The 19557-nt window shown below is 46.1% G+C and overlaps 2 protein-coding genes and 1 long non-coding RNA gene across 4 annotated transcripts in view; all 3 read left to right on the top strand.

Moving 5' to 3' along the window:
- Positions 1-19557, top strand: part of LOC144157643 (uncharacterized) — a 45543-nt gene extending 25986 nt beyond the window's left edge. For both annotated transcript variants that reach the window (XM_077688464.1, XM_077688463.1), the window contains one exon: positions 19274-19557. In XM_077688464.1, the coding sequence (XP_077544590.1) occupies positions 19274-19398 (125 nt within the window). In that variant the 3' untranslated portion in view covers positions 19399-19557. The remainder of the gene's footprint in view (positions 1-19273) is intronic.
- On the top strand, positions 2767-6527 carry LOC144157642 (uncharacterized). The gene is made up of 4 exons (XR_013319809.1): positions 2767-3808; positions 4559-4647; positions 5770-5880; positions 6389-6527. It is a non-coding gene; the product is annotated as an uncharacterized LOC144157642 (long non-coding RNA).
- On the top strand, positions 11143-18554 carry LOC144158268 (uncharacterized). Its single transcript, XM_077689037.1, has 4 exons — positions 11143-11633; positions 11756-11823; positions 15901-16117; positions 18239-18554. Exons 1-4 carry the CDS (start codon positions 11540-11542, stop codon positions 18508-18510), a joined length of 651 nt encoding a protein of 216 aa, XP_077545163.1. The 5' UTR covers positions 11143-11539; the 3' UTR covers positions 18511-18554.

The following is a 19557-nucleotide window of genomic DNA, read 5'->3' as shown; positions in this document are numbered from 1 at the left end:
CCGCATTGTTCACTTCGCAATGCAAGGCCTTCTGCGAGGCTGTCCTTGGTGTTTTGCACCAATGTACTCAGCTGCTTTCGCACGTTCAAAGTGATGAAAAAGTTTGATTTGTTACGGGCACTGGCCACCGAAACTTTTCTGTCACAAACTTCGCAGAGTCCATCACCGTTCTCAACTTTCAGCACGTCTCCACACTGCTCACAGCGATACCAGTAGCGAACTACATCCTCCTTTTGTGCTGACCACAGCTTTCGGAACATATATTCGCTCAGTGGTAACACCTCCATTCCTGCAATACTGTTGACTAGTTTTGCCAGGTCACCCAATGCCGACCACGTTAAGCCGTGCGCAATCGCGAACGACATGGCCATAGCGGCAGCACCTGCTTTTGAAGTGCCAAGGTTAGGCAGCTTTTCAGTGCTTAGCTTAGAGAACGACGATGAAAGGATTTCTTCCTCGGTTAGAGGTGGTAGTGAGGCGCCGGCGGTACCGCTGCTGAAGTGCCAATCTGCATCGTCAAGATCCTCGTCGTCGAGGCTCTCGTAGTCCGGATCACCGTGTTCTAATCCCTGATCGTCGACATCGTCGCAATGCGGATTCTCGCCGTCGGGGCTCTTGTAGTCCGAATGACCGTGTTCGAGTCCCTGATCGTCGAAATCGTAGCAGTGCGGATCCTCGCCGTCGGGGCTCTCGTAGTCCGGTTCACCGAGTTCAAATCCCTGATCGTCGACATCGTCGCAGTGGGGATTCTCGCCGTCGGGGCTCTCGTAGTCCGAATGACCGTGTTCCAGTCCCTGATCGTCGAGGTCGTCGCAGTGCGGATTCTCGCCGTCATCACGAAAATTTTGCATCGTGTCGTCAAAGGCACGATTTGTGGAATCTTCAGATGCATCGTCCAGCCGTGCGGAGAGATCATCCCGGGAAGTGGCCGATCGTGCCACATCGCTTGCGGCAACGGTAGATGGCCCCGAATCGTCAGTTGGCGCAGTTTCCAGGGCGTGCTGCAGCCGCTGCTTCTTCGAGCGCGCATACCAAGTCGACTTGGGCACAGTGAACTCACTGTTTTCGTGCAAGTACTTTTTGCGCGACTTTCGTTTGGGAGCGCTCGCCATATCCGGAGCGTCGACTATGGCGAGGGCAACTCCGTGAAAGTTGTCGCGTGGGAAAACCAGGAAAACGCTAGGCTTTCATTATCACCTGGATTGGGGTGCCCAGAGAACAGTAAAAGTAAAGCGTGGCTAGGAGGCGGTGCCGTGCCACGGTGCCTACTCAAGCCATAAACGTTGACTCAAGCTGCATCGATAGACGGGGCGCACACTAATTTACCGCAGTTCGTACCGTCTTAATAGCGTTTTCAATTTCAGGTTACGATGTTCTCACGCACGGAGTAGTCTAACGTAACTCAAAACATAGGTAAAAGTTCCGTCGCGCGTAACTTTAATATCTAGGTTAGAAATTATGTCGGACGAAACCTAGAAAAGTGGATGCTACCATTCATATGAAAAAAATCTGATACTAATTTCTAGAACTAGTTCTCGGTTCTGCTGGTCGTAGCTAATTTTTTACTGTATAATGCAGCTCCAATTTCATTTTCGGGTTGCGGCGGACGTATCTTTAATTGTGGGAAAGGGTGTCAGACGTAAATTTAATAAACAGTTTCGGTTACGCCGGGTGGCGTAATATTTGGCACTGCGTTTTTTCCAATGCCTCCCATTGGTTTTTTCTGTGGTTTTTTCTTATCCTAGACTGCATAGAGCTATAATTATATAAAACTCTGCCCTTGAGTCTTGACTGCAGACAAATACGAGCAGCAGAATGTAACTTCTTCGTATTGGTGTGTGCTGTGCTACCACCTTGCGTTAAGTGATGATGTAATATCTTCATGAGAAAGAAAAAGAACACAGTGCAAATTCAGTGGTATGTAAAATAAGCAATAAAATGCGCTATGACATTTTATGTAGATACTGCGCTGGGCGCGATGTATTTATTTCATTCGTGTGCATCACGGCGCAATGACTACGGACACTAATTTTTACTCTGTGGCTCTAACTACAAGCTAAAATGAGCAAAATCGCTCACACAATGCAGGCAAACAAGTGTATTATAGTGCCCCTACGTGTCTCGTGCGTCTGACTGTGTGGTACTTTTTTTCTTTGCCTTACTTTCCACCGCAGCTTTAGTAAACTCATTCACAGTCGTCCACAGGCTTATCCGGCACATCAGGTTCGACCTTGGTGTGGAATATCTGAAGTTCCAGGAAAAAATAATTCAAGCGATTGGGGGGACTTAAGTGCCCCTTACACTTGGAAGAAATGCAGAATTACGGAATAAATTAATTAGCTTCATTACACCAAAGCAGGAAGACACGATAAGTGAATTTGAAGCACTGCCACAGTGGACGACTGTACCTTAGCTAGCTTTCCTCCCGAAATTTACGTCTCTTTTCCCAGAGTGTGTGCCCCGGCTGCACTATTTTTATACTGAAGGCACAACTTCTTTGTTGAAGCTGCCCAGGAGATTCGGAACCATTGCATTTTCTGGCCATGCAAGCTTGCGCAGTGATGCCCGCGATAAGAACGGCCGCGGTTTTAAATCGCTCGGTGCACGAATGCGTAGTTATGGACGTGTACTACAAACAGTTCGCGGTGTTATAACAGAACCTAACAGAGATATATGTTTTATAGCCCGACCTTTTATCGATCCATGAAATTCCTGTGGTCCACGTACGCCCACAGGAAGTTCTTTTCATAAGAGAGTCCTTTTCATAAGCTTTAAAATTTACAAGTCCAATACGTCCGTGTGACATCTATCTACCTCCCTTCAGTGATAAAGTTCGAGCACGTTAACCCTGGCTGCTCAACCGAATTCCAAAGGCGGGCTCGTTTCCGTTTGTGGGAACAGGACCGGGTTTAGGTGAGGCTGCTAAAACCTAGGCGTCATTCCATGCTGATTTCAAAACCTGTATCAACCTCAGTCATGACATATTAAGACAGCAGAGCGTACAGCCGGCGTGAACACCATCCTCCTGGTCAGAAAAATAAGTGCTGGAAGAGAAAACACGTAGTGCAGACGCAAAAATATACCGCTTTAGAACAAAATTATGGTACAGAGACAGAATCGAAGAATGACGCATACACTACACTTACAAATGAAGTTAATTCGTAGAAAGCACACACAAATGTAGTAAATTTCGTGCTTTTCCAGTAAAGTTCCTTACTGTGCTCGCCTTCAGAAAAATGTAACTAAAAATGTATGTCAATATTCGGCTGCCGACATAAAAATCTAAATAAGTAGGCCTAATGATGCATCAGACCACATATGCAGGTCTTCATTTCTTTACGTTGTTTAGTACAATTAAAGAGAAAAAAATAGAACCAAGTAATGTGAGGAACGGCTCGAAGTTTAAACTTCTTCTGTACCGAAGTTAAAACCATAAAACTTGGTTAATAAATCTGGTAAATGACTAGCTTGTAGCGCCGCAGGGTGCAATTTTTGTAGCGTAGTGCCAGACCTGGACTTCTTTATTGGTTTTGTCCCTTTTTGTGCATCGTTTGTGTCGTGCTTTGTTGACGCCTGTGAAGGCTATGTCAGTGTGAAAACGTGCTTTTTGTCGACGCGCACGAAATGTACGCCTGCGTACAGTATCAGCAAGATCAACAGCGTGCTGTCTTGCCAGTCACCCTAATAAAGGATTTCAATCCGAAGAGCGTGCAGGACTTTAGACGACAGACAGTCGTACAGGCATACTGGATTAGCGAAACCGGGGACTGTGAAAATTTTTACCCCGCCAACGTCACAGCCCTATCAGGTGAGAGTACCAGCATCTTACGTAGCATTTCTGGGTGCACCGTAGGATTTACGTAGCGTTTGTGGTTGACGTCGTTTCTTATGTTTGTCTGTAACATTGCCTAAAGCTCTGGAACGATCCAGCAGTGGATGTCGGCGTCGTGCTCGGCATGCAGTACAAGCCCAGAAATTCACTCATGTGGCGTACATGGTGTTACAACAATAAATGATCTTATTTAAATCATTGTATTGGAGAATCCGCATGTAAGGCACAAAAAGTTCAAAATTCCTGTGTAAAGGTCGCATTTTATCGTTTCTTCTGTTTGAAAAAAACAGAAGTGGCAGCAACGTCCTGTGTGTCTAGCAGCAAATTTAAAAACTTTTTGTCTACCCTGAATGATATTCTTAAATGCGCACCCATGTAAAAATTAAAACAGGCCGATTCAGCACCGAGGGACAACACCAGGTTTTTATTCGTTTGCAAAAAAAAAAAAAAAAGGGACATTGCTGTGGCTTGCATTAAAAAATAAAAATATATATATCACGTAATGCGACCTTCGTGCAAAGTTTGAGCATAATTGCCCTGCCATTTTTCCAGGTTTGGGACCTTAGCGCACACGCTTGTCTGTTACACACTGGATAGTACAGCCTGCCATTAGATTCCAGCCCGCCTAACTTGTAATTCGTTAGGAAGAAGTTATGCAATGAATTATGCTTTTTTTGTATGTGTCACCTGTTTACTGAGAAACATCTGCTTTACTTCGTCTACTAGACTCACTGCAGGGCATAACGAAACAACTCAAAAGCTCGAGGTCGGCTGTTCCAAGGATCATCATGGCAAAGCTGAGCAAGACTGCCGCGGTGAGATTCCTTCTTTCCTAATTTTGTGTCATGTTATGCAGCATAAGCCGATGTTTGCTTCTACAGTCCAGCAGCTGAGCACAGTCCGAAATCGTTTTGTTTACTCATCACAGTGATTTGCATACTGGCCATTTTGTTCACGAGAAGGCCCGTTGTGCCAATACTTCGTAAATCACCAATAATGGAGATTTTGAGACTTGTTCATCGAATGCTTAGTCTGCTGCTATCAGTAACTTTCACCTGCCCTCTTTGCACGGGTAGCAGCTGCTTTGCAGGCAGTGTGATAAGCGAAGGAAAAAATCAGGGCCAGCGTTCTGCTCTTGGAACAGCCTAGCAGATAACGGCTGCCGCAGCCAGTGCTTTGTGTGCATGCGGCTACTCTCGCTGAGTTAGCCATTTCACTCCGTCATACGGCGCCGATGAAAAGAATGGTCGACACTCAAAATTCGGCGGGTGTACAACACAATGGCAGTGCCCCTACTGGAAATAAGTCAGCAGTGTCATTGCAGACACTATTCAGGTAGCCATGAAGCAGAGTGGGAATTTTTTGAGGCACGCCTGAAAGTTATTTCAGGGTTTTTTGAGTCCATGCTGCAGGTACTACAACAAGTTATGGGTGTTAATGAAAATTTTATAGGCTTTCAGCTGCATCATGCGAGTAAATTTGTGAACTGAAGGAACCTTTTTTTTGTTTATGCTTTGCTTTCTTTCTACCTCTTCCTTTCAATACCTAAATTCAATACTTGAAGCAGCGTACTGTAATGTGAAACTAACCCAGAACTCGGGAAAAACATTAGGAAAAAAAACAAAACAAAATATGTGAAAGTTACTACATCTGTTTGATCAGCTGCTTGTCAGCTAGTTTCTTGGCCAACAAGTCCTTCGCATAAGGGTGCACTATAACATGGCAGTAAACCTAAGATGTGAATTCCCTTTTCTGCGGTATCGAAATCAGGCAAGCCACCACTACCAGGTAATGGTGATTCGCTTGACCCGCTGCTTGCACGTCCTGGCAATTTTTGACCCTGACTGTACGAGACGCAGTTCTCAGCTGAGGGAAACTTCCACTTCAATATGTAAAGATTGCATTGTGGCTAATGTTAACTGCATTTATTTTTTAAGGCACCCCAAAGCCTTTCCGAAAGAGAAAGCAGGATGAAGAAGAGGAAGGCTTCTAGAAAGGAGCTTGGAAGCATAATCAAAGCCTTTAAGGGATGCGATGGTGCAGAGCTGGTGAGTTGAGTACCGTTTTTGCCCCCGGACAGTACATATGTTCATTTTCTGGTTTGCTTCGGTTCTGCAGTGTTACGTTTCGAAGCTGTGTGCCATTATATAAAAGTAACTCAAAATGTAAAGTTCCAACCATATGGTGAGATTTTGCAAGTGAAACAGGGAGCGATGTGACGACCTACTTCTTGCTGTGGAAGGGATTGCGCATTACACCTGGCTTGCTTCTGGATCACCAGAAACATGGCCCATCGTTAGGCAGCGGCCTTAGTAGCTAGCCAGTAAGAGCCATGCACAACTTGCGGCTTAGATAAAAAATGAGAAAGGGGGGCACGGTAGTATGTATCCCAAAGAAGGAAAACCTGCAGCCTTTTCCAATTTGTTTAAATCTCTTTTTTGTGATAAATAGATAAATAGTGATAAATAGACATTACTTAACCAGTATGAAATGTTCACTAACCGAAATGAAGTATTCACATTTCGAAATTTAAATATTCATGCACTTCCATTTCAGTTGCCTGAGCCAATTCCTCAGGTGGACAGGGAGGCCAGTGCGAAGCTGGGAGAGATGAAGTCAGAACTCCAAAAAAAAAACACACAAATAAAAGAGCTGGAAGAAAAATGTGGAAACATGAAAAAAAAACTGAACGAGCAACAGGATACAATCCTGAAGTTAGAAGAAAAGCTCGCTGAAACACAAGAACGAAACAACAGATTGTGCGATGTGCTTGTAGAGAAGATTGGTGAGTGGCAACATTGCTTGCATGTTTTTTGAAGGAGCAAAGCTGAAAGTGACATCGCTTGGTTTGCACTAACAATATCAAATATTTTGTTATAAAATACAAATAAAAGGTATCCCATCGTTAAGGCTGGCGTGGAAACCGTAGTCATTGCAACCAGCGAAAATAATTAAAAGCGGTAGAAATGAATACTAATATTAATAGTTTTATTTCTACTCAGATCGCGCAGAGACAGGCGCAGAGCGCTGCAAAAAGCGCCCATGTCAACGTACCCCATTCCGAAACTTAGAAGCGTCCAACAACTTTATGTAGCCGTTAGTGCATTTAAGAAGAAATGAATTCTAATAATAGCATGTTTATTCAAACTCAGATCGGATGGAGCCAAGCGTAGATCGCTGCAAAAAGCGCTCATGTCATTGTAGCCTGTACCCTAACTTTAGAAGCGTCCGACAAGTTTACGTACCCGTTATTGCATCTAAGAACCCAGCCCATTTGTCTGGACTTTGTTTCACCGCAGATATCCGCTCACAAAATAACCAGAACATTCACAACACCGAAGCAAACACGGCAAAAGCAACGGAAGGCTGCGTAGTCCAATGCACCGGCTCACTCCACTCTGACACTGTGCTGGTCAAGGGAGGTAGGATAATTGGGAGTAATGCTTTGGAAAGTCAAAGTTTGTCTTTGTAATAAGTAGGGTTAAATTAACGCTGAATGATGCAATTTTTAGGTCTCAATTTAAAAGGGCCAAGAAGACGAAATAAAAGTTTGGTTCTTTTAAAAAGACTGCTTTGTCTTGACATCAGTAGTACCATCAAATAATCAAGATATTAAAGGAAAAAATATAAAGCAATGGTGACTCACCAGCCATTTTCGGGCGGATTCTCAATCTTGTCGCACAATCTTGTTTATGCATTTGCAGCCGCTTACCTAAGCCACTGCCAAGAAATATGAGTGGGTGCTTGTAGTGGGTCCTCTAGTTTTGTTTAATCATATCATTAAAATGGTAACGTGCTCTTAACCCAGGGATAACTTTTCATGCTTGCTCATAATATGTCATTCCTGCACATGTTACGTGACTGTAGCACACAATTTTAATGTAATATCTTGCATTGTTCCCATGAAAAAGCTGGAGTGGGGCCAAGTGGGTTACCAAAGGCAATTACTTATTTTAAATTGGACAAATCTGTGCTTTGCCTTCATGCATAGCACTCCGACCTAACAATGCAGGCAAACTTTTCACACTTTTGTGTCGCTTGGATGCAACCCTGTGCTGTGTGTTCCCTTTGTGTTCAGTGAGAGTTGCCCGTCCCCTAACTTCGCCAGTTCTCAGTGTTCAGGAACTGGTCGAGAGTGGCCGTCAGTGTCTTCTGATTTCCGGTTGTGAAAATTGAGTTCATGTTATGATCGAGTGAGTATGAGAAGGCATTCATAAAAAAAGCAGAAGAAATGTGACGAACTTGTGTTGGCCACAAGTGCAATTATATTTGTTTATGCTTTTGCAGAAGTTGCCCGGACCAACCCAGCCCCACATAAAGTTCTTGCGGAATTTGTTCCCGAACATGTGGCCCCAGGTTAGTGCCCTTTTGTGTTTTTTTTGTGCTTTGTTGTTTTGTTAATAAGATTTATAGCCACGACACTTTGGTGTAGCTTAAGAAAAGTGGGAAAAAGTGTGCTACTTTGGTGTAGCTTAAGAAAAGTGGGAAAAATCTTATAAAAAGAACCATAATAAAAATATAACATCCAACTGAAATATGGCTGTATGCCTAAGAAGGAAGCCTATACAGCTTCCTCAAAAAACAGAGGTTGTAAAAAAAATTTGCCTTGGACCAACCGGTATTTAGGGCAGTCACTCTACCAGCTAACCTAGGCAGTTACCTAGCCGTATGTAGCATGCTTGAATTCAAGTGTCATTTAAGGTAAGAGATAGGTGAACTTTCACCGGCCTTGAATTTCCCCTAGGTTGGCTGACCAGCATTCGTGCTTTACTTAAATGAAATAAAATCTGAGGTTTGACCAAATTTCGTCTTTTAGGGACTAGGAGTCACAGAAAAAAGAAAAAAAAGCACAGATCAAAGGTTGTTCATCCAAAAAGATACACTTTGGCTTCAGTACAGAAGTCTTGTTTTTAACCTTTTAAGCATGTGGACTACTCTACAAAGTGTAACCGGCAGATTTTTTTTTGCGCTATGTTAGAATGGCCGATTAAGTTGTCAAGCTACAAATGGCTAGCTTCCTCCTTGTATTGTTTGGTTGAGTGACTGCCCTAGGTATGTATTAGTCCTGGTTTGTATTCTAAATCGGGATAAATTTTCGGTCATCCGCAAAGTTTTCTTAGGAGGCTGCAGAGCTTCCCATTTTAGCTGTACGGCTGCATTTCAAATACGTGTCAAGTTTTCCTTTGCGGAGGCTTACTCTACTTTGGGGGCGTTCCCTAAGTGGGTATCCACGGGCTCTACTCTGCTTACCAGGAAACGCAGTCATGTACAGTGCGGTCCACTGTTAGAAACGGCGAGCGCGTGGATGCTGTGCTCCACGAAGCGTCGGCGCCGAGAAGTGGCGAGAATCGGAGACAGCCGGCACATGTGCACTGACCGCACGAGGCGGGAGCAGCCGCTCTGTCGTCTGCTACAGCGCTCCGCTGCGCCGGTCAGCTTGGAATAGCTGAGGGATTTCGCACTCGAAGGATCTGAGCAACCGGGCGAAGCGCCGCAGCAGATGACAGAGCGGCTTCTCCCGCCTCGTGCGGTCAGTGGATTCTCTCCACTTCTCGGCGCCGACGCTTCGTGGAGCGCAGCATCCACGCACTCGCTGTTTCCCTTTAACAGTGGACCGCACTGTACTGTGCATGTAGTCATGTAGCCTGTGTAGAAAGGTTATGGAGTTGATGGCCTTTGGTACATGCTGGCTAGCAACCACTGCGGGTTCACAATAAGACAGTTCTGCCTAACCCTGTGGTGTCTCCTGACTGTCACTGCAGGTGTAAGTGTTCTTACTTGGCGTAGCACCATGCTTACATACTTAGTGCGTCTTTGGCTATTCCTAATACACGCAACTGACAGCAGTGTTGGTAATGAACAGGGCATGTAACACCAGAAGGGAAGTTCCTAGCATGCAAATGATACTTCAAAGCTCACAGTGGCTGTTTCTCGTGTGGTGGAAAAGCTTACAGAAAGTCAGTGGTGCTTGTTTTTCACCTGCATTACCTTTTACACGGTAATGCCATAGTTCTTGCTGTAGCCGCAGAAGCAGTGCACTCACGAAGAATGTATAACACTTGGTGAAATTTTCTTTTTATACAGGTACTGAGCTGAGCTATTACGAGGTGCTGGCACATGGCCCCTCAGAAGGCAAGCGTACTTCATATAAATTTTCCGTATTTCTGTATTGGTTATCATGCAAATCCTGTATGCTTGTGTGGTTTCTTTGGCTATGTTGTGGCTTGTAGTTGGCTGATGATAGGTGACATATTTTCGTAACCACTGTGAAGTGTATTAAATTTCACAAAGAGCCCTTTCCAAATTTTTTTTAAAGAAACGTAATGCTGATTTTTTTAGATTTGCAAATTTAATAAGTGCCTGATATGAAGTGGGTGCTACATAATCTCGAACAGTCAGCAGCAAGCTTGGCACTTGCTGGATATTCTAAACCTGTAACAATTGGGTGTAACTTTTGGGCACTTGTTGGAAACAGCTTGGCCTGTATTGATGGATTAGGGTGCCGAGAGCCAAAATACACCATTCTCGCAACTAGCGATTGCTTAATAAGGCAGAAAATGCTTAAAAATTGAAAACAGGGGAAAACGCCCCGTACGCTTTTGGGTACTACGGAAGTAGCAAAGTCAATATTCTACGGCAGAGAGCGCCCTAGCTTATGCAAGCAGTATACCTGGCAGGAAGAAGCCTAAGACCCTTCATTACAACAGGAAAAAGGAACAAGATGCACTGCAGTGGTTAAGCGACCCGCCTGACCATGTAGTCACCCGTTCTTTGCGTGCAGGGGAGGAGGAGTAAAAGGTTAAGTAACACTTTATTTAAAAAAATCATACTATCGGTAAAACGTGCTTGGTTTGAACATAATCGCCTGTGAGATGAGCTTACTGCGAGTGGTTAGCTGACCTTTCTGTCCCTGGGCTTTTCTGTTCTCGTCAAGCCACCGTTAATAATCTGTAAAACTTGTGTTTCTTTGCCCTTGTTATGTTTGAGCCAGGGGGAACACGGGCAACGACTACTGGACATGGGTTCCGTGAATAGCATTTATTTCATGCTAGGTTCGCGTTGCACGAGAGAAGGAATGCGATGGCTGTGATCTCCAGATGAGGTGAAGTGAAGGCGCCCTTCTGATTGGCGCCAGCCGGGAGCTGGGGACACTGCTCTTGACATTCGAATCAGCACTTGTTGTTTCAAAAGCGGCTTTGCCACAGCCCTCAATGCTCACAGCTGGCTCGATGGAGTCTGGAAATGTGGAGTAGGCGGGCACACTGGCCGCCCGAGCATGTGAAAGTGTTTCTTATTCTGTCGGTGAAAAATCGTAAACGTCCAGACCAGCCTTCGTGGCCCGAGAAATGCTGCCGTAGTTCGCTATGGCTTGAAGACGACGTAAAAGACGACGTAAAAGCTACTGTTGCGAGTGTTTACACTGTGGACCGCACTGGCGCTGCCAATGCTTCGCTCTTAGTTTTTGATGCAATGGCTACATCATGAGAAAATGAATGGGAAGCGGGTCACAGGTGCTTCTTGTTTGCTTACTTATTTCTCTGCCAATAACGCATTGTCGCTAGTCAAAGAAACGCTGAGAGAGCTAAGAAGCCTATGATTTTTCAGTCAAGATTTCACTCTGCCTTTAGTGTCCCTTTAAGGGAAGTTCTGCTGAGCAGTTAGTATTATGCCGCACAGTAAGAATGGGGTAAAAAGTTTTTCTGCATCATGTGTTACAGTGGTGTGTCATTTTCAGGAGAAAATGCTGTCCTAAACATTGTTGGGGCTGAAGCAGGACATACCAGCCCGGCCACTGAGAATGGTGAGATCATTTTAGCTAATTGTATGGTGTGTAATTTCAACTTTTCATTACATATCAACTATTGATAAGTGCAACTTTACTGTTTCTTCATGTGTTCCATTTAATGTGATTGATGTGTTCAGGTTCCAGCCAGGACTCTGGCAAACCAGAAGAGGAGGACCTGCCTCTTTTTGCTGTAGTGAATGGAGAGGTAAGTTTAACTGAAGCTGTGAGAGCAGCCTCATAATTTTATAGCTTCTTGCATATTAAACTGTTGTGTGACTTCTGTTTCTGTAGCAAAATTAAAAACTTCAGATAATAGTGTGGGCACCTTTGCTGGTGGGAAAATAACAAGAGGGCATAATTAGTTTGAAAAGTACCAGAGAAGCTTGCATTAACTAAAATTATGGAGGTCACTGGTGCTTAAAACAAGTGAGGAAAGTATTCGACCAGCTTGGAGACCTAAATTATCTCGTGTGTTAGTGGCGCCACTGTGATGAGTGGCTTGGAGGGGGCACGGTGAAAGTAGTGAAAGAAGATTTCACATCGCGGGAGACACCAAGCGGCCGCTGGGAAAAAGACACCACCGAGAAGAGGACGACGAAGGCGTGGTGCGTTCACCTAGGCGAGCCGCCGTCTGGGTGTGGCTACCTGCTCGGGCACGAGTGATCACAAGGCCGTGCCGCGTCGTCCCGTTCCGGCTCGAGCCAGGGCTCCTGCTGCTGTGAGACCGACGCTCGTGGTGCGTCAGCGGCCCCATGCTCCTGCTCGGACCGCCGGTTTGGTTGGTCGCGGAGGGTTCCGGAGCGTCTCACACCAGCTCGCTGGTGACCTGCCTGTGAAGTGGTCGGGCAAGTTCTGCGACCCTCACCATCAACGACCACTGCGCTCTAACAAGACATACCTGTGAGCTGTGCTATACGTAACTGTTTTGCGGGCCTAGTGCCAGCCAGTGCCGCGGAAAGCTAACTGAACCCGCTTTCTGAACATTAATTTTGAGTTACCACCATTTTCTTTGAGTGGCTGAATATGCTGTAAATACACTTCGTGCTGTGTGTGTGTCCGGCATTCCTCTCACTGAGTTTTGCACGATCCTGGCAGGCTCGCCACTTTTGTTACGCTAGGATCGTGCAGAACTCAGTGAGAGGAATGCCGGACGCACACACAGGACGAAGTGTATTTACAACATATTCAGCCACTCAAAGAAAATGGTTTTAACTCAAAATTAATGTTCAGAAAGCGGGTTCAGTTAGCTTTCCGCGGCACTGGCTGGCACTAGGCCCGCAAAACAGCTACGTATAGCACAGCTCACAGGTATGTCTTGCTAGAGCGCAGTGGTCGTCGATGGTGAGGGTCGCAGAACTTGGCCGACCACTTCACAGGCAGGTCACCAGCGAGCTGGTGTGAGACGCTCCGGAACCCTCCGCGACCAAACAAACCGGCGGTCCGAGCAGGAGCATGGGGCCGCTGACGCACCACGAGCGTCGGTCTCACAGCAGCAGGAGCCCTGGCTCGAGCCGGAACGGGACGACGCGGCACGGCCTTGTGATCCCTCGTGCCCGAGCAGGTAGCCACACCCAGACGTCGGCTCGCCTTGGTGAACGCACCACGCCTTCGTCTTCCTCTTCTCGGTGGTGTCTTTTTCCCAGCGGCCGCTTGGTGTCTCCCGCGATGTGAAATCTTCTTTCACTACTTTCACCGTGCCCCCTCCGAGCCACTCATCACAGCCACGATGAGAATTGTCAGTGTGTCAGTGTAGGCTAGTTTCTAATTATTGCAAAACATTATTAGCATGCTATGGATTGGAATGGAAGAATCACAAACTAGTGGTTATCTTGTGTTTTTTCATCCCATTCTGTAGTGTGCTAATCATATTTCATGATGAAAATTGGTATCATTAGCCCTAGATACATCGGCTCGACGAGGGAGGGTAAGGTCGACTGATGGGTTTAGCTTACTTTGACCCCTCCCGCATTTATACGAACTCCATCCAAAGAATTGAGGTGAGATGACTGAAGGGTTTCTAAGAAAGGAACTGATCAGCACCTCATGGCCCGCCAACTCAGCCAGATGAGAAAGTCGACCCACCCCCTGCCTGCGGGTTGAACAGACTCACTCCAACGGCTTTTTGACTCACCTTGCTTCCTTGAATTGAGTCAAAAACCTTTTTTTTCTCAACTGCCTTTCATTGAGTCCATGTATACAGGGCTGTTGGCATAATGATGGCTAAGGTACATGTCACTGTAACTCTGCAAACATTAAAGCTATGAACCTGTGCTCAGTTAATGAATCACCGCAAAAAGTTTGCTATACCAAGGTTTTTTTTTAGCAGGAAGCATGTTTGTAACAACAGATGTGGCACAAGACCTGCCTATTTATGTTGTTACCTAGCAGTGCTGCTGTGGTGCTGGAAAAATTGTCATGCTGTAACTGTGTTGTGACAGATTAGCAATGTGAAAAAAAAGGCCAATAAGCACATCAGTTAAAGGGCTAGGTTGTAATGGCTAGATCATTCGTGATTTAAATAATAAATTTTAAACCATGTAAGCCTAACTTATTAAAAACTTGTGTGTCCACATTCAGGCCAGCCTCTACTACACTCAAATTTTCGACAGCGTGAAAACGATGTCAGCTAACAGTACACATAAAGAGAGTGCAAAATGCAAAATACTGCGTTTCAAACATGAACACACACATCGCAAATGGCTTGTACAATTGGCATTTTCGGAAACGAAACTGAATAAAAAATGCAGCCATTGACGGTTGCCAGAGGTGATAAATGTAATGGACCTGAAGCGGCCACGCCAGAACTGGTGGCCGCTCAGAGCCGCCTTCAAATGCGTGCGTTCGCGTTGCGTTTCGCACTTCCACAGAAAAACTGACTAACGTTTGCCCAGGATAATGGAGTTGGGTGTGATTTTGACATCGCTTTGCTATCAATCGAGATGAAGGAGGTCGTTTGACAGTTATTTTTGCATCAGAATAACTTCCGTTGTAGGAATCCTTGGCATTGCAAATCAGGGCCCGCTTTTTAGTCGCAAAGCTACTCGCTTGTATGATATCGAAAAGCAGCTTTGGTTAGCTGGTGCCTCAGCTGTCATGTCACTGTTTTTTTTTTCTTTTCGGGGAAGGGGAGGGGGGGGAGAAAACCTTGCACAGGTGGAAATCAAGCACTAATTATTTTTTTTATACATTATGCAGACAGCTTCATGAGTATTGGCCCAGCATTTTTCACCTCGCTGCACATCGAGAATCGAATTATAAAATTGGTCTGAAACCATAGGTCAGCTTCCACAGCTGAAGATGCACTAAAACCCCAAAAAGGTGACCACTCTTCCACCGTTTTCTACTTTCAACAGAGATATGTGCAGTTGAAAACATCTTACTTTCAAGTAAACTACATCTAACTGTCTACTAAAGTAAATACATCACTTGGAAATTGAAAAACAAAATATAGTTCATCGCTTAGGAGAGGAACAGTTTCGTTAACTTTCGCCTTTCACGAAGATCATGACCGATATTTGTGCGGATGTTTGCCACCATGAGCAAGGCTGATTTTGGTTCACTTAGCTAGTCAGGCAAAAGTCGCACGAATGTTTATACCCGCGCGTATAACTCTAGTTAGGTCGTCAAACTTTTGGAAAGGTGTAAGGGACAAAGGTGAGGTTCGGCCAGCCCAAATATGGCAAATATTGGACGTGGAAGTGCAAGGGGTCAGCATTTATAAGAGATCCTCTTTTTTCTGGGGTAGATGCAACGGGAACATTTTGAACTATTTTTCGAAGTAAAAATATCCTTTTGAAGTAAAAACCTTTCGACAACTTTGGAATGTTCGCAAGCGCATGTATAGTTTGTAGGCTTGTAATCTCTCTTATTGCATTTAAAGAAATAGCAGATATTGCTACCTATTTGGTTAGTTTTAAACGTGATGGTGATGATGGTACGGCGTGGTGGTGTAGCAAAGCGCCATGCAGAGCGTCGTGCAAGTCGCCAGAGAAGTGTGTGCTCCACAGGGCAGGTTCCTCTTTCCCGACACTGGCCACTCAGAACTTGTTTCGTGTCTCTCCGCAGGTGCAAACGTCGTCTGCTCAGAGGTACTTTAAGCGATGGTACCTAGTGTGCTGTGTGCTTATGAAGCATAGGATTTCGCCATGGGGATGTTCAGAGCATAGACTACTTGTTTGGATCAAAATTGGGCAAAGAAAAATTTGAGTGCAGTTGGCCTTTAAGCTTTATAGTGTATTCTGTGCCCAGTATCAATATTCTGTGTATTTTGTGTGTTTTGCAGGTGCACCTTGGCTCCGGCCTGAAAATAAAGGAAACCCGCCTAAAATACATAACGGCGAGTCGGCAAGAGATGAAGGTGGCGCGGGATCTGGCTCGTCACTATTGGACCCCGGCCCAGATGGAGGTGCGCTGCGTTTCAGGATTACCCTCCCGGAACCCGGAGGGCCCGATAGTGACGAGGGAGCGGGCTACGCCAGCAAAACTGGATGCCATAATGAGTGAGTGTTGTACTAGAGCTGTGCACGGGCCGGAATCTGTGCCCGGGCTTGGTGCTTATTGCAGTACACCTGGCCCCTCCTGACAAAGAGGACAGACGGGCCAGCCTGGCCTGTCTGCGTATTTACAATCCACATCCCATAGGGGCTTGCACCTTATTGGGGCACGTTTGGCAGCAGAAACCTACCTTAAGCAGATGAAAAGCATCTAATTGAAATAGCAACCCAAAACGGGCAGCACAGCCCCACTGAAAAGTAAGTCATGCACACGTCTACCACAGCTAGCCTTTGCTAACCTAGCTACTGGGGTGAGGTAATACATCTTCTGTTTTAAGGTTGCCATACAGCTGGCTGATACTAATTAGCTGCTCAGCTTCTTTTATGAACCTGGTGCCCCTAACAGCGTTGCAAAGCTGCATATTCCTAACTCAAAGATGCCACCATAGAAAGAGTCACCTTGTTTCTTGCAGCTGCGGAAAGTTCGACTCTTGCTGACTTCAAGAAGGATGTTATGCAGGCGTTTCTAGATACCAAGGCATTGGACTGGGCTAGTTGTTACATTTTTAATGGAATAAAAACCAGTGGTAAACACAGGACCCAGAAGAAAACGACGGGACAAGCTGGCACTAACAATTGAACGAACAAGGCACTTCAACGCCTAGAAATACCTTCCAGCAACATCATACGCATGTGTGAATAGTCATGTGTCGCCAAATGTTAACAATCAACCACAGTGTTTAGAAAGTTCACCTCTTTGCTAGACAGGAGCAATGACGTGTCACTGACGCAATTGTTACCCAACTTTATTATATGGAAAGCTTCCAAAATTTCCCTTTGGGTTTTTGTACTTCCCTGGCCTAATATGGTTGCATTGCTAAAGACAGGAGTGCACCCGCATTGTCTACAGTGCCTCAGCAGATGAACACCGTCGCTCGTGGAAAGGGAAGCCTTGTGCTCTCTGAGGCGATCATTGATACAGCGGCCTGTTTGACCTATGTAAGCTTTGCCACACGGGAATAAGGGGATGTGATAAATCACATGTGTAGCGCAAGGCACAAGTTTCGAAACATGGTTAGTGCCACACGTAGCCCTTCTTTGCGTATGCCGGTCGATGCGACTGCACAGACCGCCCAACTTTTGTGGGGCTGAGAACACAAAGCGTATGCCGTGTTTATTTACCCACCCTTTTGACATTGTGTGAACGTTTGTGCACAAAGGCATAACAACAAGCTAGCCTTGTCCCCATTGACTGGCATACGCAACGAAGGGCTAAGTGTGGCACTAACCATGTTTCGAAATTTGTGCCTTGCGCTACACGTGTGATTTATCACATCCCCTTGTCACCGTGTGGCAAAGCGTACATCGGTCAGACAGGCTGCTGTATCAGTGATTGCCTCAGAGAGCACAAGCTTCTCTTTCCACGAGTGACGGTGCTCATCTGCCGAGGCACTGTAGACAATGCGGGTGCAGTCATGTCTTTAGCAATGCTGCCATATTAGGCCAGGAAAGCACAAAAACCCAGAGGGAAATTTTGGAAGCTTTCTATATAATGAAAGGGGGTAACAATTGTGTCAGTGACATGTCATTGCTCCTGTCCAGCAAAGAGATGAACTTTCCAAACGCTGTGGTTGATAGTTAACATTTGGTGACCCATGCCTAGTCACACATGCGCATGTTGTTGCTGGAAGGTATTTCTATGCGTTGAAGTGCCTTGTTTGTTCAGTTGTTAGTGCCAGCTTGTCCCGTCGTTTTCTTCTGTGTCCTGTGTTTACCGCTGGTTTTTGTTCCACTCATGCGTTTCTAGAATTAGGCTAGCGTAAAGTCTGCAGTTGTGATGGGCCAGTTTTTCAAGATTTGTATGTGAGGAACAAGTTGCACTGCACACATCCCACAGGTTTCAATGTGTTCATTACTGAAAAAAATATGACTAGTCCGAAAGCGCGGGCAAAAATTTTGAAAAGTATTATGCTGTCAATGGTCGGGGATATTTTTTTTCCTCCAGGGGCAGCATCGTGGTTCAGCTCATATGCAGGGGTGGTGTGTATGAGCATAAACATGGTAGTTTATTATTATTCTGACCATTTATCATGTGGAAAACAAAGTATATTTGGTGTTACTTTGCAGACGTAATCCAGAACATGGTGCATGAGCATCCAACCGATGTGCCGGCTGCAAAGAGGGTGGCGAATGGCCGTAAGGCCTTGCGCGACCTGTTCGCTGAAGCTGGGCGGCACGCCCGTAAGCTCCCTGCCAAGAAGTCGCCTCCTGGGGAGGCCAGCACGATGGCCACAGAGGCACCAGCAGCAGGGCCCCCCCCTGCAGCAGCGGCCCCCCCTGCAGCAGAGGCCCCAGCATCAAAGGCCCCTGCAGCAGAGGCACCAGCAGCACCAGAGTGACCAGCAAGGGCACCCAAGAAACCAATGAAATAAACGGAAATAAAAGTTACTGGAGCTGCTCATTTTGGAGGCCTTACTGTATCAATGCATTTAAAAGCGACCCCAGTGGCTGCTTTAAAGTTAGGGCCCCCCATTTGCTGGAGCATGCCTGCAGGGCGCGTTCGCTGTATCCCAGCAACCTTTCCGGCGCAAGGCAGTGTCGCGTCGGGCACATTTCAGGGCCGTAACCGGCGCATTCCAGCAGGCGTCCGGCGCATTCCTGTGGGCGTCCGGCGTACAGGAATCGGCTCATTCCAGCGTGCGTCCGGCGCATTCCGGCGTGCAGGACCCGGCGCATTCCAGGGGGAATCCGGCGCATTCCGGCGTGCAGGACCTGGCGCATTCCGGCGCGAGTCCGGCGTATTCCGGCGTCCACAGCCCGGCGCGTTCCGGCGCATTCCGGCGTCCATCGTGTTCCGGCGCATCTCCGTGCTCCGGCGCGTTCCAGCTTTTGCTAGTCCCATAATCAGGCATTAGCTGGATCGCGCCGGTTCCGGCGCGCTGGGTTTTCCGACAGGGAAGCGGGGCGAAATGTAGTACGCTTTGACTTTTTTGTCTAAACCACAGCATCAAAGCGAGACCAGAAAACACAAAATGCAGAAGTCGTACATTTTTTTGCTTTCCATATTTCTATTCCTGTAAATGCGTTCGGCATTGCCTAACTTGTTGGGGTAACAACAGTTTACAACAAGTTCGGCTCTCTTTTCGTTTCTTTCCCTTGCAGTCTGTGCGTTGTGGGTAAAGAGGTGGGCAGCAACAAACATACCTAAGGATTGCCTGGACGCTTTTCATAGGATATGCGGGAAAGGATACCCCGATTTCAGTACTGAACTTTGCTATGGAGTTTGAAGCAGTGGAAAGAAAACCGCCCAAGAGACTGCAAAACGAACTGCTTATGAGGATTCACGATTTGGCTTCTGGGTGTCTTGTGCTTTATACGCTTCCCTGTAGGCGTTCTTCTTTGTCGTTATCGTAAAGATGCTAAGATGTATGCAAGTTCTTGATAAT

This window comes from Haemaphysalis longicornis, unplaced genomic scaffold (assembly GCF_048455015.1).
Source record: "Haemaphysalis longicornis isolate Haplotype H1 unplaced genomic scaffold, Haemaphysalis longicornis Haplotype H1 scaffold_10, whole genome shotgun sequence".
Taxonomy (NCBI): Eukaryota; Metazoa; Arthropoda; class Arachnida; order Ixodida; family Ixodidae; genus Haemaphysalis; species Haemaphysalis longicornis.
This window is presented reverse-complemented; position numbering and strand designations above follow the sequence as displayed.

Excerpts from the sequence above, each read along its gene's own strand:
- LOC144158268 (XM_077689037.1), top strand. The coding sequence starts at position 11,540 with ATGTGTTACAGTGGTGTGTCATTTTCAGGAGAAAATGCTGTCCTAAAC. Across the intron at positions 11,634-11,755 it reads CAGCCCGGCCACTGAGAATG|GTTCCAGCCAGGACTCTGGC; the intron begins GTGAGATCATTT and ends TGATGTGTTCAG. Across the intron at positions 16,118-18,238 it reads AAAACTGGATGCCATAATGA|ACGTAATCCAGAACATGGTG; the intron begins GTGAGTGTTGTA and ends GTTACTTTGCAG.